Source organism: Culex pipiens, chromosome 1, assembly GCF_016801865.2.
Source record: "Culex pipiens pallens isolate TS chromosome 1, TS_CPP_V2, whole genome shotgun sequence".
Classification (NCBI taxonomy): Eukaryota; Metazoa; Arthropoda; class Insecta; order Diptera; family Culicidae; genus Culex; species Culex pipiens.
Genome location: NC_068937.1, coordinates 18,037,769 through 18,059,103, shown reverse-complemented (window position 1 = coordinate 18,059,103; position 21,335 = coordinate 18,037,769). Strand labels below are relative to the sequence as shown.

The 21,335-nt window shown below is 32.9% G+C and overlaps 1 protein-coding gene across 8 annotated transcripts in view; it reads right to left on the bottom strand.

The window, feature by feature from the left end:
* The window catches only part of LOC120421415 (uncharacterized), a 241,760-nt gene that overhangs the window by 62,756 nt on the left and 157,669 nt on the right, over window positions 1-21,335 (bottom strand). For 6 of the 8 annotated variants that reach the window (XR_005605979.1, XR_005605980.2, XM_039584620.2 and 3 more), the window contains exon 8: window positions 7,024-7,041. The exons of the other annotated variants lie outside the window; for them this stretch is intronic. Coding sequence is in view for 4 of the 6 variants with exons in the window: in XM_039584620.2 (XP_039440554.1) it covers window positions 7,024-7,041 (18 nt within the window). In the remaining 2 variants the exon portion in view is untranslated. The remainder of the gene's footprint in view (window positions 1-7,023; window positions 7,042-21,335) is intronic. 8 annotated transcript variants of the gene reach the window in all.

Sequence of the window (21,335 nt, the reverse complement as noted above, 5' to 3'; positions counted from 1 at the left end):
AATTATTTTTATTGTTGAGTTGAATTGAACTCGGTGGGATGATTTGTTTATAGTTCAGTACATTCAAGGATAAAAAGTTCTCTTTTTTATTTAGCTTAAATACATATAACATAAATATAAAAAAGCGATTTATAGATTTGGATTATAATTTATTTAATTGAAAACCGTACAAATAATATTTTCTGAAAAAACACTTAACAAATCTTTACAACCAGCTAATGGTGTAACATTTCCGCAAATTAACTCCAACAAAAGCTCGAAAACCACAATGACATTGTTGCAAACATTGTGTTTAATTTTCCGGAGTTTGCCACCTCCTGCAATTTAATACACACGTGGGAATACATGTTGGGTGTTTATTTGCAAACTATATGCTCTGACCGACAAAGCCATTATCCGAGCAGACGGAAATTACTTGGGAATAACATGTTTTGATATTTGATAATACTAGACCAATAACATTTTCTGTTATTTATAACAAGATTCGTCATTGTGATTTTTTTGTTATTGGATTGTTATTGTAATAACAGACTAATAACATTTTTAGTTATTCATCGAACAAATCTTTGTTATTAATTTTTGTAATTTTAACAAATAATCCGATCATCCCAATAACAGTTGGAGTTATTTTTCCATAACAAAAAATGTTATTCCCAAGTTGTTTTGGCTCTCAACCAATATCAGACCAATAACAAATTTTGTTATGATAACATAAATTGTTATTAAACTCTTATGCAAAAATGGATTTTTCAGGAAGATTCCATTACACTTTCTGTTATTTTTTACAGTATTTCGGGGGCTTATCTCTTAAAAATAATTCAATTCAAATGTCACTTCAATAGAAATTGCATACCATTCCAATTAGCTAGAAACTCGTCAGTCTCCGGTTCAAAAATTTCTCCAACAGAGCATAACCGATTCACTGAATTTAAAACAAAAAAAAAGAAGTCCTCCTCTAATCCCCTTCATTACCAGGAAAGCTCCAGCAAACTCTCTATTCATCCGTTTATCCTGACCGAAATTGTTGGCTTCCTAACAAACTCATTGAACTCTAGCTCTATATCGTACTACAAAGCTAGTACCTAGCAAAAAGGGGAACTTTTGTTTGCATTCAATTTCCAATTAGTCGAATTTCGCACAACGATGGATGTGAATTAGAAAATCAATATGTTTCACAGGGCGAGATAGAAGGCCTCTTCTGCAACATAACGATGATGATTCTGACAGTCTGTCCGTTCGGCCGGATGAGCTTCACGAGGATGTACTGGTTTGAGGAACACCTCCAGGATGTTGGATGAATCCGACTGGGAGGTATTTGATTTGTGGAGTACCGAGCCGTATACCCGAGCGATTGTGTGGAAATTGTTGAACTCGCTCTCTCCCTCTTGGTTCTGAGTTGGGATGGGCATGAAGGAATGCAGACTGTTTTATAATAATTATCGGATTTGTGTTTAAATTACACTAGAGGGACTAATTTTTTCAGAAATTACCGCGATTTTCTTAAAAATGCTTTAATAGTTTCACATCTTTATGCTTAATTTTTTGTCTAGTGCAGAACTGTTACCTCTAAAAATGTGTTTATTCACATCTCTTAATATGGATTTTTTTCCATTATGGTTTAGTTAAAGTTATTTAACACCATTATATTTTTCTTAAAGTATTCACATAGTTTTAAAATTTATAAATTGCTTTTTTTTGCTTGGATATAAAATTTTCTTGCATTCCCTAAACCAATCATTAGTTATGCTGTACAAGCCAATTTTTTTTTAATTTTGTAATTCAATTTAAAAGATAAATTTAAACAGATTTTTGTCAGTTTCTTTACCACAGAACATGATTGTGCAACATTTTCCACTGAATTTATTACATGTTGAAATTAATGGATTTTCAGAATAAAAAAAAAATATTTTTTAAATTTGTTTCATGTTTCATATAAAATAAAAAATACAACAGAATTTAAAAACTTTCTTAAAAGTTCTACAGAAGAACAGGAACGTTTAATATAGTTATATTTTCAAAATGGCAGCTCGGAATAACTCTTGCCGAGAATTACTTAATTAATTGGAATTGGATGTTTTTACAAAAACAAAAAGAAATTTAGTTTACCCTTCTTCTATTTTTAATTGCAAACTTATTCAATGTCAAGACTTCAATCAACCATAAAAATTCGAGACTTTGATGAAATCACATGTTTGATAATGTAGTAAGTTGAAAAGTTGAAGTGCAAAAAATTTCAATCAATACCAATTTTTTGTGGTGAAAACTGATTTTTTTACATAATACCAAATATTTTTGAAATTACATAAATTTCGTAATTTGCGATCTGGGTGAATTGAAAATGGTGAAGAGTGAAAATAAGTAAAAAACGTTACTTTAAACCACCTCAGTGATTGATGCCTTCCTCCTAAAATCAATTGAAAACGCTTTCTGCTTGTATTCAAATGCGCCTGAATACATGCAAACAACATGCTATAAAAGCGTTACTTACAATTCTGCCATAAAAAGCCATAACATGAAGAAAGCTTGGGCTAACGAGGCCGATTCCATAAAGCTTAGTGCTGCCTCAGCCGGATCTTTTGCAATGTTCACCCATTTTTGTATCTGTCAAAATCATATTTTTGCACAATTGCTCATAACTTTTGATAGCGTTGCCAGATCTTCAATCTTTTGAGCTCGTTGGAAAGGTTTTTTGATTACCAATCTAAAGATGGGTCGTATGATAGATCCGGACAACTTTTTCATCATCATTTTTGAGATCCGGCCTCAAAAAAGTGTTTCTTACAAAAACCACCCTTTTTACAATCTTCCGAACTTTAGTCAAAATCGTTTTTTAAAGATAACTTTTGAAGTACTTAACTAAACATCACCATTTATAGATAGTGACTTAGGGGACCCCAAGACGGATCAAATGAGGCCAAAACGGACAAATTCGCAATTATTTTGATCAACATCCAACCACCCGCACAGACATTTGCTCAGAATTTGATTCTGAGTCGTATACATGAAGGTGGGTTTAGTAGGTCAAATTAAAAAGTTCGTTTTTCGAGTGATTTTATAGCATTTCCTCATTGAGGTGAGGAAGGCAAAAAATATGTTCAACATTTCAATGTCAAAAGGCTTGGAAAATGAACATACAGCAATAAAGTCGGTATGCAATCATTAGTTTTCAAAAATTATAAGTATCAAAAATAAATGTTTACAGTGAAATTCACAAAAAAACAAATTTTTAAATCGACTTAAAAATGTAAAAAATGATAATAAATGCAGGGGCCTTAGGCAAATTTGAGTGATTTCAAAAAATATTTTTTGAGTGAAAATTTTAGCGGTCGAAATTGTAATAGAATGCAAATAAATTCAAAATTAAGTCGTGTCGTTTGATACAGCACTTACAACAATATGATTTTTTTTAAATAAGGTATTTTGTAAAATAAAATGACTATTTTTCAAAAAAAGAGTAACTGTATTGAAGTTATGCAAAAATTTCGAAGACATTGAATGTTAACAAAATCACGTTTTTTGCTGCTGTAGTATGATAAAAAAAAAGTGTAAGTACTAGGCGGCGAATATCAGTATATATATTTTTCGCTAAAATTTTCACAAAATCCTCATATCGAAAATTCTGAAAATTTAAGCTGTTTAAACAATATAAAATAAATAAAAGCTTCAGAATTTTCAATAGCGGCGTATTAAAAAGGGGGTAAAAATGGGAAAATCAATGCAAAATAAGGCGTCGTTTGAAACCCAAACTGAAAAAAGAAACAAAAATTCAGTATTTTACACTAAAAATTGTAAAAAAAGGAAAAATCTTTTTAAAATTTCGTTTCGTTTGAAACCCAAACATCAAATATGACAATTTTATTTTTTTAACCCTCTACTGCCCAAATTTTTACGAAAATTTTGATTTTCCCGTGTTTTGGAGGTCATTTTGAGCAACTTTTGCTCTTCAAAAAACTTCACTTCTCTTAGTTTTGATTTTTCTTATTTAATTTTTAGTATTTTAATTTGCATTTATCATGTTTAGTTTACGTTTGTTTTTGATAGTACTATACTTATTCTACCACCTCCTTTCATTATCTTTTGCCTTATTTTTTTTTCATGTTTTTACAGCCACTTTTATTTTTTTTGCTTGTTTTTAACATTTTCTGCTATAGAATCATTGCCATTTAAATGGTAGAAAATGCATAGAGGCATAGTCTGGGCCATTACAAAAAATACTGTGTACTTATTTTTATGAAACATATAGGAAATGTTAGTGAAAAACACAGCCAAAGTTGACCCCAGAAAAAATACACTTTTAAAAACATTGGAAAAGTCACATAAAACTCCCAGTCCTAAAATTTCCTTAAATTTATTGAGTTCTTTTTTCCAATGCATTTAAAAAATCGTAATATCTTAAGAAAAAAATATATGTTCAACTTAAAATAGTAAAACAGAGAATTTTTTTACGAAATGTTGCTTTTTCAAAAATCTAATTACAGTCCAGAATCGATAAATCGATTAATAATTAGCCGAAGACCTCGAAAAAAATTCCCTTAGAATAACGAATAACGAAAAAAAAATCGCTTTCTGATTTTTGATGTTCGAGTTTATGTATGACCCCTAACTTTTTTGAATTTAAAAATATATGATGGCGGCCAGAATGGCGTTGTAAAAATGCAGTCCAGACTCGATTATTTGAATGCCTTAGAAAAATTTGATGAAATATTAGCATAGCATAGCATAGCATTGGTGTCTACCCGTAGCTGCTACTTCGTTATTGACCAGGACCCCCAAACAGTGCTCCGTGGACCACAGATGAAAAGTAGGAACCAATCATCACCCCTTCGCAATTTTCAAAGGTCCCTATCATGCTGATCAATACCGACGCCGGCCACGACCAGAGGTAAGACACGGGGAAGTGGATGGGAATGTTAGTCCGATACTTGAGTGATGGGACCGCCAAATCGACTGCGTCTCCGACAAAGTATCACATGAGTTTTGAGGGGTTAGTAAGATGGGTATGAGGTCAGGATTCACTGTGGTAGGTGATGCGACCATAAGCAATTTGTTTATCGGTTGAAATTTTAAAATCTTAGGCAGCCGGCTGCGGAAAGATAGCTATCTAGGAATTTAAATATAGTATTAATTCGACCGCGATTCTCCAGAAATTCTCCGTCGGCGTGCCTTCCGATCAACGGTGATGTAGGAAGGGCTTCATTAATTGAAATGATTTTATATCATAAGCCTTAAAAAATATTCGATGGCGTGCCTTCCAATCATCGATGATATAGAAAGGGCTTAATCCAGCAATACGACTTGCTAGTCTAAAAAAAATAGGTACGTTTTTATAGAAAACTATAAAAAGAGAACAACACAAAAAAACTCATCGGCCAACGAACGCGAGTGAAAAAAAACCAATGAAAAAAGAAGAAGGTAAAAAAACAGAACTGCGCGTCCCGAAAAGCACCACACTAATGATGCTATTATTTAATTATAATGACCAATCACCCCATGCACTCGAACAGCGACACAAAAGAAACGGAAAATAACACGAAAAAACAGGACTGCGCGTCCACACAGGCACCGCACTACTCCCTTAGAAAAATTTGATGAAATATTGAAAAAAAATGTATTTTGTCATTTAATAGGCAATTGACTATTTAAAATTGACTAAAATGAGGTCGTAGAACTTGAATTTGATGCTAAAAACAAGAAAATGAAAAAAAATGCGAAACATTTTTTTTCGTGATTCGATTATCCGAAGTCCCATGCAAGCCTTCGGATTCTCGAAACTTTCTATAATCGAGGCTTCGGATAATCGAGTCTGGACTGTATTTTGACAAATACATAGTATTATGTGAAAGTGTAGAAAAATAAAATAAAATAATACAGCGAAAATCACTTAAAAATTTTGTGTCATTCGATACCTATATTGTAAATATACATAAAAATCGTATTTTCATAAATATACATATTTTGTGAACCAGCACAACTGTAACATAAAAAACTGGCTAAAAATTGTAAAAAAATGAAAATCTATTTAAAATAACGCGTCGTTTGAAACCGTTGAAACAAGTTATGAAAATTTGAGCTAATAAAAAACAGATTAGGGTGCGAAAAGTTTTTTTTCCACTCAGAAAATTGTTTAACAGTGAAAACCCTTACTAAATTTCCTTTCATTTGGTGACAATATTTTTAATGTAAATTATGGAAAAAATTGGTATTTTGTGGAAATAGTTTTTTGGTTGCCTTAAAATGTATTACAGTTGAAAATATACATAATATCGCGTCGTTTTGTACCCGTTTTATAAGTTTTCTCTGTATCGCTTTAACATTTTTAATTTTTTTTTGTTATACGAATATGTGGTTTTTTTTTAAAGGTTTATAATTATTTGTGGAAAATTATAAATAAGCTTTAAAAAGATTTTTTTACGCAAATATAAAAAAATAAGTACAAAATCACGTGTTATGTCCATCCCAATTCCGGTTCCCACAGCCAGAACCTGATGATCTCCATACCGGTGTGTAGTAGTACCCCCTTAAACGTGTCGGTTCATGTTTGCCCTCATCACCGCACCGTATGTTCCGGGGCAAAAACACACACACAGTTCTTCATCATCATCGTGTGTGTGTGTTTATCTGTGTTTGCAAATACCCAGCTCTCGAACCTTTCGTTTGTAGACTTTAAATTTTGGTGGCAAACCTGATTGTGTTTGTGCAAAGCAATGAGCATGGTGAAATTATCGTGAACACATGTATTTGCGATAAAGCGTCGTCGAATTTATTTTTAGATTAGGGTGATACGCGGGGGGAGGCAGCCAAAAATGACGAAACGAGAAGCGAAGCAGCATGTTTTTTTGATAGGGTGGTGCAGAAATTCCATTTGATGGGGAAGGGGACTCTCATTTTTGTTACAAATTTGTTATTTTTCAACAGTTTAAGTGGCGCAGCGTAATTCAACTCACAAATACACTCACACTGGCGATACTGATGAGCTCGTTTGAGAGGGGGAGAGGAGAGAGGGATTTTCGATTGCTCACTTACCACGTGGCCATTGTCTTCCTATGTGTGAGTTTACAAATGTTGGTTTAATTATCGGATTGTTTGCGTTAGTTTAATCTTTTCTGCTTGTGGGAGGTTTGTGTGATTTTGTGGGGTTGGGTGGACCATGATTGGGGAAGGGGGGATTGGAATGTTCAAAAGAAAACAAAACAATATTGATTTTCGGATTGTTTTAGTTGAAGGGTGTCAAAATCAATCAGATTCCATTTCTTATTTTCTATCAAGAAAAACAACACCAAAACAATTGATTTACCCGATTTGCTGTCACAACTGTCACCGAAAACAAGATTATTTACTCAGCGACAGTATCGTGTCAATATTTGTGTCGTGAAACGAGAAACGACTCGGCTCCTTGAAAGTTGTTAGCTTCTGTTCGACGATGGGACTTGAAGAGGTGGAGGCGAGTTCGAAACAAACGTGTTTTGAGAAAGCTGTAGTTTGGGAAGTCATACACGCGAACACAAACACACTCACAAATAGATCAGATCACTACGGGGTGAGTTACTAATTCAGAGAAACAGCTGAGAAGAATAGCGTTGAAAACGATATTGAAATCCACTTGCTTCTGTTTTTTTATTTATTTAGAATATAATTTTTAACCTTAAAATAATTTAAAGCTAAAAAAAGATCCAACGCACTTAACTTTATCACAGACAAACAGACATAGATCTAACTAAAGATTAACAATTCAAAAAAATAACGATCAGTTTAAACAGCAAGAAATTCACCACATAAATTTGAAATTCACCACAGCTCTAACTAACACACATTTGACAGTTACAAATTTAAGCAACTGTCAAATTCATAAAAACCAACTGTGGTGACTTCAAACTAGTCGTGGTGAGTTTTTGATTCCTCAAATAACCCAAAAATATTTTAATTTTTTTTATTTGGAACAAGAATTATCTCAATTTCCCTTCGAATAAACATTTTCAAACATCAATTTACCGCCAAATCAAGCCCGTTTGCCGTCCTCTCAACCACTACAATAATGATCGATTCAAAAGTGTCACCAAAAGCCCTCGCCCGTTCTGTTTGCAGCTTCAGCAAACCGAGAAATCAGACCAGCGACAAAAAGCGAAAGGATTAAAACTCGAAGCGAAAGTTGTCTCATCAAACACAGTCTGGTCTGGTGCGGTTGGTCGGCGCGCTGTCAGTTGGAAAAAGTTTTTCTCCAGCTGACACACAAACACACACACACACACACATTTGCACTTACAGTTCAATGCTGACGGAGTGCGAAGTCGGTGTTTAAGTTGGTCCGGCTTTAAGTGGGACAAGCTGAAGTGTCAGTAAGTCACGAACAAACAAACTTTAAATTTCTACAATTGGAAACTCACCACTGTAAATGAAACTCACCACTGCTTATTTGACATTTCATGCAGTTCCAGTGTTCACCACTAGATGGCTCTATTAAAATGATGTTGGTGCAATTGTTTAAATCTGCTTGTCTGTGATTTTTCTCACGCAAACAGAAAATGCATTTTTATGTGTAAAATAACTTTTGAAAATTTTACACGCAAAACCAATTTCTATTGGTTTTAGTTGACCACAAAGAAGACGAAACAGACTTCATCTGGAGTCGAGTCAAGCCAACGCCAAGCCAAGCCAGGACAGGACGAAATGAGCAAATACTTTAATCGCACTTTAACTGGCAACTTGTTGGTTGTTGTTGGTTTTGGTTCTGGCGCTGTGTTGACACTGAGACACTGCTGAGCTGCCAGCTTTCTCTGTTTGTGTCTGTGTGTACCTACGTTTGTGTGTGTGTGTGTGTGTGTGTGTGTGTGTGTGTGTGTGTGTGTGTGTGTGTGTGTGAATGTGGTTTGTTTATATTGAAATGGCAATTTTCTTGTTTGAGCAAGACATTTTCAAAGTGGGTGGGATTAACGGTTTATTTCTGAGAAGGAAGAGAGATAACGTAACTTGTTGAGTTTTGGTTCATTTTCAGAGAAAAATGTGGATGAAATTGTTTATTTAAGTAAACTTTTCAAGTGAACTCATCACCTAACAAATTCTTTTGATAAAAATCAATGAACAAACTTACTTTCAAACTCACAATTTCCAGATTTAGAAACTAAATTAACAAATTCACACAACTAAAAACTCCCAAATCTCAAAGTTTGAAGTTTGAAAAAACTAAAAAAACTAATGAAACTCACCAGCTCACAAACTCACACACTCACGTATTAACAAATTCACAAACTCTCAAAACACACAAATTATCTAGCTCAATTTCACAAAATCGCAAAACTTACTTAACAAATTAACAAATTAACAAATTAACAAATTAACAAATTAACAAATTAACAAATTAACAAATTAACAAATTAACAAATTAACAAATTAACAAATTAATAAATTAACAAATTAACAAATTAACAAATTAACAAATTAACAAATTAACAAATTAACAAATTAACAAATTAACAAATTAACAAATTAACAAATTAACAAATTAACAAATTAACAAATTAACAAATTAACAAATTAACAAATTAACAAATTAACAAATTAACAAATTAACAAATTAACAAATTAACAAATTAACAAATTAACAAATTAACAAATTAACAAATTAACATATAAACAAATTATTAAATAAAAAAATTAACAAATTAACAAATTAACAAATTAACAAATTAACAAATTAACAAATTAACAAATTAACAAATTAACAAATTAACAAATTAACAAATTAACAAATTAACAAATTAACAAATTAACAAATTAACAAATTAACAAATTAACAAATTAACAAATTAACACATTAACAAATTAACAAATTAACAAATTAACAAATTAACAAATTAACAAATTAACAAATTAACAAATTAACAAATTAACAAATTAACAAATTAACAAATTAACAAATTAACAAATTAACAAATTAACAAATTAACAAATTAACACATTAACAAATTAACAAATTAACAAATTAACAAATTAACAAATTAACAAATTAACAAATTAACAAATTAACAAATTAACAAATTAACAAATTAACAAATTAACAAATTAACAAATTAACAAATTAACAAATCTACTTATCAATGCAAGCTGATTAGTCGATTTGTGAGCTGATGACACTCACAAACGCACAAAATCACAAGTTATCAAATTAACTTGCTCAAGTTTACTGATTCACAATCTTACAAAACTCACGAGTTTACAAACTCACAAACTCTCTAAACGCACCATTTCACAAACTAAAAATCTCAAAAAATTAATAATCGCAATATTATTAAAATAAAATCATGAAACTTAGCTCACAAACTTACCCACTCAAACACTCAAAACCACACAAACTTACAAAATCACAATTCTCACACCAACTCAATTGAACTCACAAATTGACAAACTCACAAATTTAAACACTCACAATCTTAAAATCCTGCAACTGAAAAAAACTCACACAATCACAAACTCACAAAATCTCAAAGATGAAAATTCACAGATTTCCAACAATTATCAAAATTACACACTCATAAACTCTCAATTTCAACTCCGAAATTCACAAAACTACTTATTTACACACTAACATGCTTTCAACTTAATAAACTCTAAAACTCAGACTCAAAAACAGACAACAACCCTAAGTCACACACTCCATTAAAACACATTACCCACAAACTCGCAATCTCACAAGTTTACAAACTCACAAATTTACACATTCATAGATTTAACAACTCACTGATTCACAGTTTCACACAAACTCAAAAACATACAATTTTTCCAAACTCATTAGAACTTCACAAACTCAAAAAATTCCAGCCTTACACAAACACACAAACTCACACGATCTTTCAAATTCGTAGACTCACACACACACAAACTTCCAAATTACCAGACCCACAAAATAACAAAACTCACAAATTTGAAAATTGACATACCAATAATCACACAAGCTCACAAATTTCAAAACTCACAAAAAATCTCTAATAAAATACTAAAAAATCACACACTCGCAAGTTCTCAGAATCACAAAAAATCCAAAACATGTAAATTCAATAACTCCCTGACTCACACAAACTCCCAAACTTACACATTCACAAATTCCTTGACCCACACAATCTCACAAGTTCACCAGAACTCAAAAACTCACACATTTAAAAACAGACTCAAAAAAAAAGACTCACAAACTTACCATTTCAAAAACTCACAAATTCCCAAAATCACACAAAATAACAAATTCTCAGTTTCACACAAACTCACAAACTTAAAAATTTACATAATCATTATCACACAAGCTCACAAATGTCAAAACCACAAATTCATATATTAAAAAAAAACTCACAGTTCTCAGAATCACAAAAAAATCCAAAATCGTAAATTCAAGAACTAACACAAGTTTACATAAACTCACAAACTTGCCAATTGAAAACTAAATAATTTCCAAACTAATAAACTTACAAATTCACAAACTCATGAATTCATAAATTCCGTGACTCACAAAACCACACACAAACTCACACATTACCAGACTCATAAATAGCTCACAAACTTATCTTTTCAAAAGCTCACACATTCAAAAACTAACATAAGCTCACAAAATAATAATTCCAAGTTTCACACAAACACACAAACTCACAAACTCTTTCAAATTCGTAGACTCACACAATAGCTTGAAAATCTACATAATCATATTCACACAACCCACAATTTTTAAATCTCATAAAAAATTACAAACTCACAAGCCAAAAAAAAAAAAAAATCGAAGACTTACGATTTTCCAGACTCACATAATCTTTCAATCTCACAAGTTCTCAGAATCACACATAATCTCAAACTCATAAATTCAAGAAATCCCTGATTCACACAAACTCATATAACAAACTTGCCAATTTAAAAACTTTAAAATTTCTAAACTCACAAACTTACAAATCTCAATCTCATACAAGCTCACAAACTAACACATTCATAAACTCATGAATTCATAAATTCCCCAACTCATACAAAGTTACAAACTCACACAAACTCAGAAACGTGAAAATTCATTAAATTCCCAATTTCACACAAAATTATAAACTCACAGTTTTGCAAATTCTCAGTCTTACACATACTAAAAAATACAAATTCTAAGACTAATGAAAACTCACAAATTCATCTACTGTTTAACTCAAAATTTTTAACGTGGTACAGAATTGTAACCAAAGTTCAAATAAAACGAAATTCTCAAAAAAAAACATCCTTGTCAATTTCCGGAAGCATTCACAGAATGTCAGGACGGGAGAGGTCGCCACTCCCTTTAACATAGATCATCCCAACACCCATAGTAATGAGCTTCTCCGAGCATATTTCTAGAACTAAATCGTAAAGCAAATCTTCCTCACGTCGTCGTCGGTCGTCGACGGCGATGAAATGTCCTGCAGATTTTGGGTTAGAACCCCAAACCCCGTGCTGACTCTTGCCGTCGTCGGGGAAAATGAATTATGGCCTGTGACGATGGTCTGGTTCCATGCTATTTTCGTTGCGCCTTGATTTAGGCAACACGCACACAGCATCAGTCCCGGAGACAACGCCGTCGCCGCTGGCGGAAACGGTTGCAAAGGGACGCATAAATCTGATGGAAATAATTTATTCAATATTCATACAGTGTAGTCTGGGGGGATTTATTAGCGGAACAAGCGGTGGCGGCAGCGGTTTCGTTAAGGTGAAGTCTGGGTTCAAAAATTGTTTGGAAAAACGTGAAATAAAATTTAATGTCTTGAAATAAAAATTGGAAATTTGAATTAAGTTACCGAAAAGCTCTGAACAAGTTCAAGTGACAACACTCAATTTCCCCTCTGAAAGTCAAGTGGTTAGCCAGCCAAGTTCTAAAATATTTATCCTCATTTTAGTGTCTGACTCCGGCATGTCCCCGGTCGATTTCTGATTATTCTGGCAAAACTCTAAAGGCATAAGCCCCCTCGGCTAAGAAATCACACCACATGTGCACTGTGTGGATTGATCACAGACAAATAGACATAAATCACTTTAAAAAATCACAAATCAATAATTTAACGGTCAATTTGAATGATTAAGGAAATTCACCACGGCAACTTTGAATTCACCACAGCTGATTTACACGCGCTTGACATTGACCACAGTTAGAACTGTGGTAAATTTCAAGATTATCCAAATCATCCATTTATCTATGATTTGAGGCCAGTTCAACTAAAAATTTCACCAAACTTCACGTTCACTGTGCGAGGTTTGTTGAAAGCTCAGCTCGCAGAACTTGTTTTGCCTCTCGACACAGAAGTGATGATGTCTGTTCATGAAACATGAATAATGCCCTCGCTCGGTTTTCCGTTATACGTGAGCTTGATGGCACCGGTTAGGCTTAGTCTAGGCTGAGCCGCACACGGCTCAGAGACTCTCTGGACTAGAAGTTGTATCGTACCGACATGTGCAAGGATTGTGTTTGGGCGGTTGGTTGTTTTGCTTCCGAAAGAGGGATTAGTTTGCCTCGAATGTGGCAGAGGATAATGTTATGATTGAGGCAGGGAAGTGAAGTTTTTTTTTCGGTCTGATTTTTAAGCTTGAAGTGGGGTTGAATCTTTGATTGCGATTTTTTTGTGTATGAATTTCAAATGCACTCTTGCAAAATTTGAAGTGATGAAAGGATTCTGTTGAATTTAGACATTTATAGCTGCAGACACTATGCATACACAATAAATGACTTTGGTGTCTTTTAATCAGGAACCGTCATCAGGGGTGACATTGGGTAATACAAATTTCTGCATTTTTGCTACTGACGAAGGGAATTTTTCTTTATCACTTATGTGACATGAAAAGTCTTTGTAAATTATGCTACTTTTAATCTCAGAAGCATGCTAAAAATTGTAACTAGCAAATATATTTTTTAATAAATTTAAGACCTTTAATTTTTTTTGGTAATACTAGACGAGTTGATTAAGACCGTAATTTATGAAAATCAAGTTGTTAACAATAACAATATCGATGATAAAATGAGACTTCTCTTAATTTGAGGATTTAGGAAAACGGAAATTCAAATAATCACGAGCACTTAACACACATAAAAAAGTGTTGAAATGCATAATAAAAACTTAAGTTTGTTGAACACGAATGTTGACCAATATTGATAATTTAAAAAGTCGTATATTTTCAAGAAAATTGAAGATTTTTTTTTAGATGAGTAATTCTCTACCAAAACCGGAAATGGATTTTATTTGTATTTTTTTATTTGGCTCAAACTTTGTGGGGGCCTTCCCTATGACCAAATCAGCTATTTTGCGTCATTGGTTCACCCATACAAGTCTCCATACAATGTTGGCTGCTGTCCATACAAAAATGGTATGTAAACATTCAAACAGCTGTAACTTTTGAGTGAATTTTCTGATCAATTTGGTGTCTTCGGCAAAATTGTAGGTATTGTTGAGGACTATTGAGAAAAAAATAGGTACACGGAAAAAAAATTGCAGATTTTTTAATCAACTTTTTTTTTCATTAAAACTCAATTTCCCAAAATACGTATTTTTTGATTTTCGAGATTTTTTTATATGTTTTAAGGGACAAAAATCCGCAACTTTTGAGCCATAGAGAAACATGGTCAAAAAATCTGCCGCCGAGTTATGATTTTTTGAAAAAATAATGATTTTTGGAAAAAATCGAAATTTCATGCAAAAACAAGTTTGACATTATTTTTTAATGCAAAATTGAATTTGCAGTCGAAAAGTACTTTAAAGATTTTTTGATAAAGGGCTCCGTTTTCAAGGTATAGCCACCGAAAGTTTGATTTTAGCGAAATATTTGCAGTTTTTCGATTTTTTAAAATAGTGACCATGAGTGACCATTTCTAAAAATATTTTTTTTTTTTGAAAAGTTCAGAAAATTTGCTATAAAATTGTCTAAGAGACATTGAAGATTGGACTTCGGGTTGCTGAGATAGAGCCGCTTTAAGAAAAAGAAACACGAAAATTGAAGTTTTCTAAATCTCACCAAAACAACCCACCATTTTCTAATGACGATATCTCAGCAACTAATGGTCCGATTTTCAATGTTAATACATGAAACTTTCGTGAAATTTTCCGATCTTTTCGAAAAAAATATTTTGAAATTTTTTTAATCAAGATTAGGACTTTAAATAGGCGTAATATTCAATGTTTGGCCTTTTTAAAATGTTAGTCTTGATTTAAAAATTTTCAAATTATTTTTTTCGAAAAGATCGGAAAATTTTACGAATGTTTCATGCATTAACATTGAAAATCGGACCATAAGTTGCTGAGATATCGTCATTAAAAAAGGGTGGGTTGTTTTGGTGAGATTTGGAAAACTTCAATTTTCCTGTTTCTTTTTCTTAAAGCGGCTCTATCTCAGCAACCGGAGGTCCAATCTTTAATGTCTCTTAGACAATTTTATAGCAAATTTTCTGAACTTTTAAAAAAAAATATTTTCAGAAATGGTCACTCATGATCACTATTTCTAAAAATTGAAAAACTGCAAATATTTCGCTGAAATCTAACTTTCGGTGGCTATATCTTGAAAACAGAGCCTTTTATCAAAAATTCTGTAAGGTACTTTTCGATAGCAAATTCAATTTTGCATTAAAAAATAATGTCAAACTTTTTTTTGCATGAAACTTCGATTTTTTCCAAAAATCACTCGGCGGCAGATTTTTTGACCATGTTTCTCTATGGCTCAAAAGTAGCGGATTTTTTTCCCCTAAAACATATAAAAAATACGTAATTTGGGAAAATGAGTTTTAGTAAAAAAAAGTTGATTAAAAAATCTGCAATTTTTTTTCCGTGTACCTATTTTTTCTCAAAAGTCCTCAACAATACCTACAACTTTGCCCAAGACACCAAATTGATTAGAAAATTCACTCAAAAGTTACAGCTGTTTGAATATTTACATACCAATTTTGTATGGACAGCAGCCAAAATTGTATGGAGACTTGTATGGGTGAACCAATGACGCAAAATAGCTTTTTTGGTCATAGGGAAGGCCCCCACAAAGTTTGAGCCAAATCAAAAAATACAAAAAAAAAAATGGTCGAAATCGGCCGATTTCGTAGAGAGTTGCTCAAATATATATATATATATATATATATATATATATATATATATATATATATATATATATATATATATATATATATATATATATATATATATATATATATATATATTTGTTATAATATTTTGCAAAACTACAGAATGACGTCATATCGTCCAATTTAAAAAAAATTGTGAATCGAGTGTATCTCCAATATTTTTAATTTAATTTAGAAACCATTTTATATTTGAAAAAGTTTAAAGCGTATTGATAGAGTATTTGTAATAACTTTTGCATTTTTGCATTTTTTTTTATAATTTGTATATTTTATTTGCCTCAAACTTCAGAGGATTTGCATCATTTTGCAACATTTTTCGTCATTAGTGTGTCCATAGTGGTTTCCAGACAAATTTGACATGGCAACTAAATATTCTAAATGTTAGCTTTAGGTGAAGGTAATAATACTTCAGGGAAAACATTCAACTCCAAAAATCGATTTCAGCAATATAATAATTTAAAGATAGCTTTGGGGCAGGCAGTGTTTTCCTTTGTTTTTATTTCTAAAAATCTCATTTTTTGAAAATATAGTGAAACATGAACAATTTAAGTTCTTCATTTTGAGATGAGAAATAAAAAAAAATGAAAGAAATTCAAGTAAAGTGCACAGTTTTTGAGAAAAATCCACCTTAAGTAAGATTTAGCAAGACCAGAATTTTGTTTTCGTAAAGTATTACAAATTTCCTATAAACTAGTTGCCAGGTCAAAGATGAAAAAAAAACTGGCCAAGAACCGAGAAAAAATCTGGCAGACAAAAATCTAACAATAATAAATAGAAGAGGGGATGAAAGTTATAAATTAATTCAAAAGTTTGTTCTGTTTGTTATCGTCCATCACATCCGAGAACACCCGAAAATGTAATACAAAAATTAAAGCGGCCAGCCCTACTACGTTGTATTTACCGCAGAGAGGATTCTGTGAACGAATCACATTTCACAGAATCTACAGGGAAGGAAGGATGCGTGGTCATACGGCATGCATTGGCACTGCACGCTGTTAGCACGCGTGCTATTTCAACGGATAGCACTGCGCTTTCAATCATAGCACTCGCCCTGGCACTCGAACAAAAATGGTAACCAGGTTGTTTTTTCGTTTGTTGATTTCAAGTGTATTGTCATTATTGAGCAGAATGTGATGAAACTAACTACAACCACATTCATCTGTAAATTTGGTGCAGTGCTAGTGTTCGAGGAATGTAAGCAGAAGATCCATGGTTCTGATCCCTTCAAGGTGAACTTTTATTTTGCTTTTTGCAAAAATCGTAACATTTTTTTTTAAATCAACGCAGATTATTGTCCTGAAATCAAAATAATAAGCTTCATGGAAAAATCAAGTTGTTCGTTGGAAGTATCCGAAAATCAGTTCCAGATTGCCTAGAGACATAAATGGACGTGACAAGGCTGGCATTTGAATGGGTACAAAATTTGAATTTCAACATTCTGAAGATTTTGCGGACCCTGAGATTTATTTTTTATGGAAGAATCTGGAATAAGGTATGTTGCAGTTGTAACATTACCGTTGGCCGGTAATCAAATTTGCTTGAGAACTTTTATTAAAAAGACTCCCTAAAAAGGAAAAAAATCTATGAGTGCTAAATGGGAGTGCTAAATAATAGCACTAGCACTGGGCTAGAGTAGCATGCTTTGAACTTGGGGTAAGTGCTAAATTTGAAGTGCCAGTGCAGAGCGTGCCAATGCACGTCTGGTCATACCGTATAAAACGCTCCGGAAAGTCTTCTTATAAAAACCGGTTTTCGATCTAATTATTTTTTGACAGCTGAAAACCTGCGTTACCTTACCTAATCTATATGCCTTGAAATTAACAAAGATGTGAAAAAAGTGTTACAGTCAAACCTCTTTTTACGCGAGAGTTTCTGGATGACCCAAAATAATCCAACATGCTGCAGAATAGCCATCGTGTTCCACTAAAGCAGGCCTGCCCAACATCCGGCCTGTAAATCCATCCGCGGCTTTTCAAAATAGTTCATTAAATATTGAAAAAATAAGTTCCAAATAAAAAAAAGGTTTGAGATCAAATTTTAATTACGAACATTAAGTTTCATTTTTGCTTCAGAAAAAAAATGTTGCCATTTAAACTTATTAGTTGAATTTTGTTTATGTATTTAATAAAATGTTTTTTTTTTTTAAATATTCTTTATGTTTGAATTTAAATCTTATCATTTCTATATTTTCAGAATCAATTAGTAAACTGAATGGCACAAGAAAACATATGAAAAAATGTGAAATATCTATATGAAAAAACTTGGATTATTGTCTTATATTGCACAGAAAGACACTAAATTTAAATTTTAATCAGTTTTAACTTTACTAAAATTGATGTTTTAAATAAATGAGTAAGCAAGAAATTATGTATTTTTTCTAAACAACTTTTGAATGAAACTTTTGAAAAAATGTTAAAAAAGCAAACTGATCGTACTTAAAATAAAAATTGTTGCAAATATTTTAAACATTACAAAAAATCCCAAAATAAGTCACGAAATCTGGGAGCAACTCTAAAATTTCTTCATAAAGTTCGAAATTCAAAGAATAACGAATTGAAATCTATTAAATATATGTTTCTCTTCAATGTTTAAATTTTTGTGTATTAAAATAACTTTAAAATATTTTGTTAAATCTCTGAGTAAAGGTGCACAACAAAACAAAGTGTTTTTTTTTTGAAAAGTAGATCTGCATCCAAATTTTGCTTCAATAATTTTTATCATGCCTCATTTTTTATTTGTTTTTCTGTGTAAAGGAAATAATTTTTTAAGAAACTTGCAACGACCAATGAAATTTGAGTGATTTTAAAAAGTTAATGATATCAGGGTATTTAATTTAATTTTAAACAAATCAAAATTAAAATTAATCGACAACAAATCTTAAAAGTTATTTTGATTTTTTTTCTTAAATCAAAATATATTAATCATATTTGCAACACTATTTATGGCCATGACTTCCGGGAGTTCCTGGATGACCTAGTACATTCCAACAGAGCACAGAGAGTCCATCGTGGCTATACCGTGTAGACCCCCGTTGATCAGGTCATGACTTCCAGGAGATTCTGGATGACCCAAACCAAAAGGGTCACTGAAGCTATTTGGATCCCTAATAATTGCCATCACAATATTATTATTTAGAAAATAATACGTCTTTATAAAATTAAAAAATAATGAAAACTCTTTTTACGCGAGACCCAAAATTCGCGTAAAAAGAGGTTTGACTGTAACACCAAAAATCTTTTTTTGAGGTGTTTTATTGAACACTGAATGGGAAAGTTGGTTAAAAGAGTCCTAGCTTATCTTCTCTGTTGCGCTATCTATTGATAAAACGCATGCTTAATTTGTTTTAATGATATGTTTTCCTCACTGATATAATTTCAAGAGTTCGGGAGAGATCGAATTTCCAACCAAAACTTTCAAATTCATTTAACTTTAATTTTACCAATTTGACGAAAGAGGATTTCATTGTTTTCTTCAATCTCCCAGTGCTGCCAGTCGCACTGTCCACGCGTCCATTAATTTCACGTTTTCCAATTTGCAACTACACTCAACCCCCGGTGGTTGGTCACTTTTTCGTTTGACACTTTTTTAGTTTGTACCCCGTTGGTTGGTCAAAGTCAAACTAAAAAGTGACGAACTGTCACTTTTTACACGGCGCTCACGCACACTATCAAAACAAACGTTTGGTAGTGTGTGTGAACTCCGTGTAAAAGGGGTGTCAAACTAAAACGTGACCCCGTTCGTTTGACAACAGTTGGTGTCAAACCATCGGGGTTTGAGTGTAATGCAACTTTAATCACTTCCGATTTCGCGTCCGCGCGGGGGTCCAGCTGAAAATTGTCGTGTATGTGTGCACGAATTGGTGTGCCCGTGTCACTAATGCCCATTTCGCTTTTCAACCAGAATGTTCAACCAGCTCTGACGACCGCTGACAGTGACAGTGAGCTAAATGACTGATGTGCATGTGTGTTTCTCCCCAAGTGCATTGTTGTGCGATGTACGTGTGGTGGTGGCCTGGGAACACAGCAGGTGGTTTTGTACACTTTATGCTCTAGTTTCGAGCAATTTGTTAATTAATGGCCGAAAACGGGGTTGGTGTGCACACTAAAAAAAGGTTAATATTACATTGAACGGAATCGTCAGTCTGACGTAAATATTTATCATGTAAATCACCTTACGATGTAAAATTATGTTTGTTTTGATTGAAAATCTGAAAGAGACCTTCACATCAATGAACTCTTAATATTAAATCATTATCAATTTAAATTTACATCTGATTTGATGCACATAGCTGGAGCGTGTTATTTGATGTAATATTCTGTGTAATTTGACTCAATTTCTTGTGTTTTCATGCCTTCCAGTTGACCGTGCAGCAAGAAAGGCAGCCATGTTGACATTTGTGTTTGCGGCGTTTGCAGAATTGCAGAGCACTGTTCTGTTTGATTTAGCTTTTAACTGCTTCAATTTTCTCAGTTGAGGTCGTAATTACCAAAGGAAAAGGTAGGTGGAAATATATTTGTCAAATACCGGTAAATTCATAAGTGGACTATTTGCTTTCAGGCGATTTTATCAACAAATATACTGTTGCTGATTGACCTTCCGGACGGGCAATTTTCCAAAACTGTTCTTCTAACCACGACAGCTGTTTGAAGTACCGAGAGCCCTCAGGAGAACCTGCAAGATTTGGCCAAGGAAAAAGTGAAAATTGTGAAACTGGACGCATTGGGGTGGTGACAGCACAGTTTTGAAGTGTCCATTCAGGTTGATTCGTACTGAAATGCGTGCCAAGTGAAGATGCAAATGTCGCTCGAAGGACCGTGGCATGCCAAGAAGAAGCCTCAGAACCACGCCAAGATCCGGGACCAGGAGCAGCCTCAGAATCATGTCAAGATCCGTGACAAGGAGCAGCGCGATAATGACGATGGGGAATGGACGATGACTATTCACACTAAAAAATTAATAATATTACACTAGACGTAATTGCAAGTCTAACGTAAAATACAAGCATGTAAATTCAAAACATGCGTAACATTATGTGTTCTTGAACGCAAATGGATTAGTTTTCTTGTGCATTCACGGACACACAATTTTACATCTAAGGAATCGTAATATTCGCGCACTCTTGATGCACATTAGCGTGGCTCACGGATATATGAAAAAGACAAAAGTGTTCAATTTCGAACGCCTCGCCCGGAATTTTGTAGCAATATGGCCCTAGAACATAGCCTGAAATTTTGAGCGC